This window comes from Clinocottus analis, unplaced genomic scaffold (genome assembly GCF_023055335.1).
Source record: "Clinocottus analis isolate CAN_PGR_092001 unplaced genomic scaffold, fCliAna1.0.p SCAF_18, whole genome shotgun sequence".
Classification (NCBI taxonomy): domain Eukaryota; kingdom Metazoa; phylum Chordata; class Actinopteri; order Perciformes; family Cottidae; genus Clinocottus; species Clinocottus analis.
Window position 1 is genome coordinate 13,356,781 of NW_027175909.1, and position 7,964 is coordinate 13,364,744.

Sequence of the window (7,964 nt, forward strand, 5' to 3'; positions counted from 1 at the left end):
TGTTCCACTAGGGAACTTATTTAGTTCAATATATCTGTATAAACACTACTGACACTTAATTATAATGTGTGTAAAGTTAATTTAGTGCACTAGCGCGTTATTATGGAGTCATTTCAGACTCCGCCTCATTGTGTTCCTCTCATGTGTTGTGATCCTGATAATTGATAACTTGTTCATCAGAAGATGAATCACAAGCTTTACAGCTTTCTTTTCATTTTATAAAAAATGAACATGGTATAACTTCGGACTGTTTGTTGAACAAAACAAACAATTTCAAGGGAAATTATCGTCGACATTTTTCATGTTTTAGACTGGGCAAATATTTGATAAGTTGAAAATATAATCGACCCATTAATAAATAACGAGAACGCCTAATTGCATCTTTATTTGCTTGCAGTGTGGTTTGTTAAACATACATATTTTATGATATTATTTTGCATAATTAACACCAGAGGAAATCTCAAATCTCCCTTTTCCCTCTTTCATTTTTTTTTCTTAGTTATATATCATTTAATTTTGGTTTAAACACAAATTATTAATGTATTTCTTTAATCGTTTCTCATTTAACTTATTTGATGTCTTGTAGAAAAGCACTTTAGCTTTCCTTTGAATGTGAAATGTGATAGAATTGCTTTGAGTTGTGCACTATTCTCTTGTGCATTGTTGTCTTATGACTGATTATCTAACAGCAGTGTTTCATCCAATTACTGGTCATTATGTTAGAAAAAAACAGCAAATCCATCTTTATGGCTTTAATCCTGATAATAATAGTGTATGCAGCACTGAGATGTTACAACACTTCTTCGCTGTTTTTATCATTTGACAAAACAAGGTGGAAATCTCTGCCCTCGAAGGACAAATATGAATAAAACCTCTGCTCTTCACTGTTTACCGACTGTGTCAATCAAAAGTTGTTTTTACTGAGATCAAACTTCTCCAAAGCACCTTCGGGTCTCCACTTATCAGAGGAAGTGGTGCCAGCCGGTCTCAAAGCGTCCCTCTGTGTCCCCGGACGCTCTGAACACAGAGTAACACAAGAAACATCCGGAGCCGATAAACACAATGACCGCAACACATGAGTCCTGCGGTTACGATCGCTATCCTGCACACAGCATCCCAAAGTGAGGAAAGGAGAGAAGGGAGGGAAAGGAAGAAGGAATGAGTGCAGAGGAGAGAGGAGAAGGAGTGTTCTTTCAGTTTAGGTGTTCTTTTCCACTTCCTCTGATAACAGGAGAAACCTCTCCTCTCTCCTTTTTACATCCACTTGTCTCCTTCTGCTCTCCTCCATTTGCTCACTCAATGATTAATTGATTTTTTTTCTCCCTCTGATGCCTCAAGAAGTTGACACTTAATGTGCATTACTGAACCACACACACACACACACACACACACACACACACACACACACACACACACACACATGATAATGAAGAAATCTCTATTTGTCTTAAAGGAGTTAGAAGATAAAGGGACCAACATTTAAAAGTGGAATATTATGCATTTTGTAATTGTTTTTCCCTTAATTGTGGCAACAACCTCTACATGACTTCCCTGAATTAACTTTTTTAGGATTAAGTCAAATCTTCAATCTCCAATCACCTACTTTTTTTTGTTCCAGACGGTAATGCTGCAGGTTTACACCTGTTTTGTTTCGTTATCTTCTAAATGTGTTTAAACAGGTGGTGGTTGAGCTCGGGCCCGAAACAGAATAAAACCACAGACATCAAACGCAACGTCTTAGTTTCAGAAGTAAAAATAGTTTTTATGTTTTCCCAGAACTCTGTTTTTTAATGAAATGACCCAGTAACCCCAATAAAAGTCCCACTAACCCACTAAACCGGCACTATTGTGTTACTGAGCCATTTATAGCGTTACGCCAAACAAGCCTTATTTAATCTACTTTCAGTCAATAATCCCCCTGTTCGTGATTGTTTGTAGTCTATGTTTACCTTCAGGGTTTGACCCTGCACCTACCTGGCTTCCGGCCACTCCAGGAGCTCTTTGCCCGGCAGAGGGCGCTGCGAGCCCGTTCAATCCCTCCTCCGTCCCCGTCGCAGCAGAGGAGGGCAACTCCATCCAACTGCGGTACCCATCTGATTCCTTTAATTGCTTCCTTCCTGTAGTTGACTGGTGCCAATTTGTCCAGCCTCAAAAGCCAGAGCTACATTTACACTGTCAGGATCACACACAAACATGTTTTGTTGTTGTCTTGGCGCATGCTTATTTATACTTCACTGCACAAACTGCAATTATTGAGTGTGTCTTGCTTGTTGAAATCACCTGTTTTCAGCCCATTCCGCGCTGTCAGAGCCTGCAGACGGATCGAGGTAAACTCCCGCAACTGTGAGCGTTGCGTTGCATTGCCGCTGCACAAATTGTGCAAACCTGACATGTGTTTTTATTTATATTGCAGACAGTTTTGGATATAACAAAAACAATAATTAAAAAGCAAAGTTGGGGTTTGTGCCAAAGCAGGATAATATGTACCTTGAGGCAGTAGATCTCACTCATTGAATAATAACGACATAAAACATCCACCAGATATAATGATATGTTTGGCCATATTTTAGGCGTCATAGGAGTACAATAACTCGTCCCAATTATCGCCTACTACTACTTGCATTAGTATTTTTTGCATGTCTCCCGTCAATGGAAGCTGTACTCTACTATGACCCCTCCCACTTCTTCCCCGAAATAGACCCCACGTGAAGAGAAAACGCACAATCTAGTGACCAAATGAACCGACGAAAGCACGCGTTTCGAGTTTTAATCAACCGTTGTGTCGCGTGGGGATTATTTCCGGCGATAAATGCGAGAAATTAATGTGAGGTATGTGACATTTTCAAGGCCGGCGAGCGTTTCGCGGGAAAACGGGCGGAGGGATACAGCGGAGGGGCGGGGGAGGAGGGTAGTACTGCGCCGGTTTTATTGCAGCCGGCGGAGCTCTCAGCTGTGATTCTCACGCTGCTGATGACAGACTGTACTTCGTCCTCACCGGGTCGCTGGTGCAGCCATTCTACTCTCCATGCATGCTTCACGCAGCCTCACAGAAACCGCCTACAACACCTCCGTGGAAGGATTTAATGTTACTGTCGTACTGGAATAACTTTCCTACCCTTTTTTGCGCCTCTTGGGTCGGTTTCGCCCCGTCTTCTTCCGCCGGCAGTTTACGCTCTAAAAGGTAAGGGGAGGGGAGGGGGTTTCTCTGGAGCTTGCACGGCACTTTCCCACGTCAGTTTAGTGAAAACAATTTTCAAAAAAAAAGGTGTTAGTTTATCGTAAGTAGCAGCTAAGTAAGGGCGGGGTTTCCCCCTCTTGCACTTAATTTCCTATCGGTTCCCCCCGTTGAGCACCTGCTGCTGCATCGCTGCTGCATGCAGGCGTGCAAACGCGCGTCGGTGTTTTGGAGTGACCATGTGATGTTGCTTACACTTAACGTTGCAGAGCAGGATCAGTGCCAAAGCAGCTGCTTTGAACCTGCAGACCGCCCTTTTTCCCCCCCTTTCTTCAATACAATCAACATCTAATCAACCATTTGTTTTATCTTTTTTTATCTTCTTCTTTTCAATCAGCTTCACAATAAGGAGAAAGACAACAGAGACAAAATGCCGCTGAGTTCAAGTTTGGCGAGTAAAAACTATGACTACGATTACGACTCCCTTCAACCGTATTTCTACTACGACAACGAGGAGGAGGATTTCTACCCTCAGCAGCTTCAGCCTCCGGCACCGAGCGAAGACATCTGGAAGAAATTTGAACTGCTGCCGACCCCTCCCCTCTCCCCGAGCCGCCGGCCGTCCCTGTCGAGCCTCTTCCCCTCCACGGCGGATCAGCTGGAGATGGTGACCGAGTTCCTGGGCGACGACGTGGTGAACCAGAGCATCATCTGCGACGCGGACTACTCCCAGACCTTCCTCAAGTCCATCATCATCCAGGACTGCATGTGGAGCGGCTTCTCCGCCGCGGCCAAGCTGGAGAAGGTGGTGTCCGAGCGGCTCGCCTCCCTGCACGCCGCCAGGAAGGAGTCCGCGGCCGGGGAGTGCTGCGCGGAGCCCCCCGGCGCCGCTGCGTGGCGGCTGAACAGCAGCTACCTGCAGGACCTCAACACGTCCGCGGCGGAATGCATCGACCCGTCCGTGGTCTTCCCGTATCCGATGGCGGAGACGCCCAAGCAGAGCGCGGGCACGCCGGACAGCAAGGATCTGGGACTGGACACGCCGCCCAACAGCGGCAGCAGCAGCAGCAGTTGTAGTGACTCAGGTAAGCGGGAGAATACGGCACACATCATGCAGACACACCCCTCTGTGCAATTAGGATTGTCTCTCTGCTGAGTGAGCAAACATTGCCTCTACCGTTCCGACTTTAAAAAAAGAGGCCAACTGTCGGTTTAATTGATGTTATTTGCAGTCAGATTTTTCATCAGGAGGTCGAGACACGTTAGTCTGCTGTGTGATTAGAGGCTTTCATGTTTAGCAATCTACTGATGAAGGAGAGATTGTGACCCCTCCCCTCCGTGGCATGCAGTGTGAGTGAGTTTGCATCCTTGATGCTGAATCAGATTGTGAATTTTTTTTCTGTTATTTTTTTTGCCTTGCAGAAGATGAGGATGGAGACGATGATGACGAAGAGGATGAAGACGACGACGACGATGATGATGACCAGGAGGACGAGGAGGAGATCGACGTGGTCACGGTGGAGAAGAGGCAGGCGGTGAAGCGGTGCGACCCCAGCCCTGCAGAGAGCAGGCATCCCAGCCCGCTCGTGCTGAAGAGGTGCCACGTCTCCACCCACCAGCACAATTACGCCGCCCATCCATCCATGAGGCACGAGCAGCCGGCTGTCAAGAGGGTGAAGCTTGAGAGCAGCAGCAGCAGCAGCAATGGCAACAGCAACACCAATGGCAACAGCGGCGGTAACGGCAACAGCAGGGTCCTCAAACAGATCAGCAGCAACCGCAAGTGTTCAAGCCCGCGGACGTCCGACACGGAGGACTACGACAAGAGAAGGACTCATAACGTTCTGGAGCGTCAGAGGAGGAACGAGCTCAAGTTGAGCTTCTTCGCCCTGCGGGACGAGATCCCCGAGGTGGCCAACAACGAGAAGGCGGCCAAAGTGGTGATCCTGAAGAAGGCCACAGAGTGCATTTACAGCATGCAGACGGACGAACAGAGACTGCTCTCGCTCAAAGAACAGCTGAGGAGGAAAAGTGACTTTTTAAAGCAGAGACTCGCACATCTGCAGAGTTCTCGCGCTTAAAGTTTGAATTCCTCATAGACTTTTTGGCCTTTTTTTGTTGTTTTTTATGCAAGTTCAAGACTTGGGGTGTACAGTTGTTTTTTGCATGCAAATGCAAAGCGGATTAAGTTGTTTGGAATCTTGTTTGATTTCCATGTTAAAACTGCCTCAATTGAAGTTATGGGTGGATTAAATATTTAAAAGTTTATTTTTATTAATAAAATGTAAAAAAAATAAAATAAAAAAATGGGGCTACCCTGTTGAGGGTGTCTAAACTAAACTATACATTTTTATGTTTTGTATATAATTAATATTTCCTAAGAAAATGTATTTTTGGATCTCAATTGTCTGGACGTTCAGACCCAGTGTTTGTTTTTTTTCCATTATGTTCCTAGATTCTTTTTGAAATATAAAAAAATGTTTCTTCTTGACTTTGTGTTCTTGTTCTTGCATCGCAAATGCACACAACACACATTTCATCTCAGTGCACACATCAGCACTGGAGGTACATGTTGCTGTAGAGCAGGAGACACATGAACGAATGAATGAATAAAGTGACTGACATGAACTAAGATGCTCATGTTTAGATCTGGTGATGATGCCCAAGTCACTCGGCTTACTCTGACTTTAGTGTTTAAGTGTTAAAATGACTTAATATCTTCACTTGCAGATGGAATATGTGACAGTTTAGTTTTTGGTGGTAAAGAAAACGAGGTAAGCTCAGACCATGGCCTTAGATTTATGCATCAAGCATTAAAAAAAAAGCACTGGTTAGCACATTACAACCTAAGTGAGTGCTTGTTATTGAAGATGGAACATTTCTGATGCTAAAGTGAACAAAAATCACAAAAGAAATTGTCATTGCTTAGTGTTGTGGACAAAAGACGTAATCCAACTTTATAAATAAAACCAGTTTTGCTTTCAATGTGCATCAAACACTTATAAAAATGAAATCTGATGATGCACAAAGATATGATGCACAAAGACTTCATTTACTGCATAGTTTTCTTCCTGAACTTTGTTATGCTGACTGTGTAAGTACATTATCAGCTACTTCATATTACTTGTATGATTCAATATACTTGGGCAGTTACTTGTCACAGATTCATTAATTTCACACCCCAGATCACGTTTCAATAAAAAAAAAAGGTGAAAACAAAACAGACTGGTTTACAGACTGAAACATATGCACGTGCAGACAATCTAAACAATCCACATGTGTTTTTTTTGTGTGTGTGACAATTCACTATACATTAAGATATTAGACAAACATAACCATAATTTACTGGGAATACCAATAGAAAACGTATCCATAATATCCAATCAAATACTTTAAACGACCCCCTCGTGAAGCACCACCTTCAGTTAAGTCTCTACATGAGCTACTATATCATATATACTCATAAAATACCTGCATTATTGTTGATATTGCGCCGGTTTTTGTTTTTTTTTCTTCTCCCCCCCGAGCGGCTTTCCTGTCTCGCCGTGACGTCACGCGCCGTATCCCGAGCGCTCCCCTGAGCGCGTGGTCCTGGTCGCGAGCACATGGAAGTGAGGTCGAGATTTTTGTGTCTGTGAGACGCGCGACTGCTCATCAGGGGGAGAGAAAAAGAGGAATATAAAAGCGACAGAGCCGCACCGAGAGCGCAGGATGGAAGCGGTAAGAGTCCTTTACGCGTGTCGATTGCCTTCATAATTAAAAAAAAAAAAAAAAGTATTTGTTTAATCACTCTGTATAATGGTGGTGTAAAGTACAATCTCCTTATCTCTCAAAGTGGCTGATGCAAACTTCATTGAAATACTCGCTGTGGAGATCCACGCGACTTAGCAGAGGTTTAATGGGAGGTGAATGTAAAACTATTGTTCTCAGGACAACTGTCTATTGTCTGTCCAACTCCTGCTAAAGATGTTAGCATGCATGTTCTGTCTAGTGGTGTATATATTAGGCTACTGTGTGCTTGCCAAGCCTTTTATTCTCCACGGAGCTGCAACGTGTGGAGCTGCTTCCTAGCATTGTTTCATCCCTGCTGTCAGTGTGATAGTGCACTGATCATAACAAAAGATGATAAAAGACATGTGTGATAGCATCTGAAGACTGCTCACTGCTCCCTAATCCTGGATTCACCAGCTATATCTTATGTGGAGCTTTGTTTGTGTGTGTGTGTGTGTCGACTAAAGAAGATTTATAAACTATATATTTGTTTTATTCCCCCCCCCCCCTCCCCCCGGCCCTGTGAATGCACATGAAGGCAGTTAAAGCAGAGATGGTGGAGACATGAGGTACAGCCACACCGAGACACGGCAGCGCCACAAAAGATAGGATTAGTGTGGATTCATTGTGTTACTTTCTGGGTGGGCAGGACGGTGCATTGTGAGCAGGGAGAGTGTGCTGTAACTGGCTGACCTCGGTGGTTCAAGCCTCCATGACAACGTGCATCCATCCTCCCCTGAAGTTTTTGTCCAGGAAAACACTGAAACCTTGTGAGGAGCCCATGTAATTGAACTCCTCCACAGACATCGACAGGGAGGCGCTTCACGTTCAAACGGGGCTCTGATTAAGGGTAAAAAATGAAAGTTTATGTGTTTTGGTTACGATTAACCGCTGCTTTAAACCACAGTTCTGCGGCTGCGTTTGACAGTTGCACAGCGGCGTTTGACCCAGTTCTCACCCTGACGTGTGAATGTCTTTTCACCTGCAAAACACCTGCAGAAGTGATGATTTCTGGGTC

At 44.4% G+C, this 7,964-nt stretch overlaps 1 protein-coding gene across 1 annotated transcript; it reads left to right on the forward strand.

Annotated features, from left to right (window-relative positions):
- The first annotated feature begins 2,977 nt into the window (after positions 1-2,977).
- myca (MYC proto-oncogene, bHLH transcription factor a) lies at positions 2,978-5,624 on the forward strand. The gene is made up of 3 exons (XM_068581745.1): positions 2,978-3,181; positions 3,573-4,260; positions 4,598-5,624. The coding sequence occupies exons 2-3, from the start codon at positions 3,606-3,608 to the stop codon at positions 5,254-5,256; spliced, it is 1,314 nt and encodes a 437-aa protein (XP_068437846.1). The 5' UTR covers positions 2,978-3,181; positions 3,573-3,605; the 3' UTR covers positions 5,257-5,624.
- Positions 5,625-7,964: the final 2,340 nt, after the last annotated feature.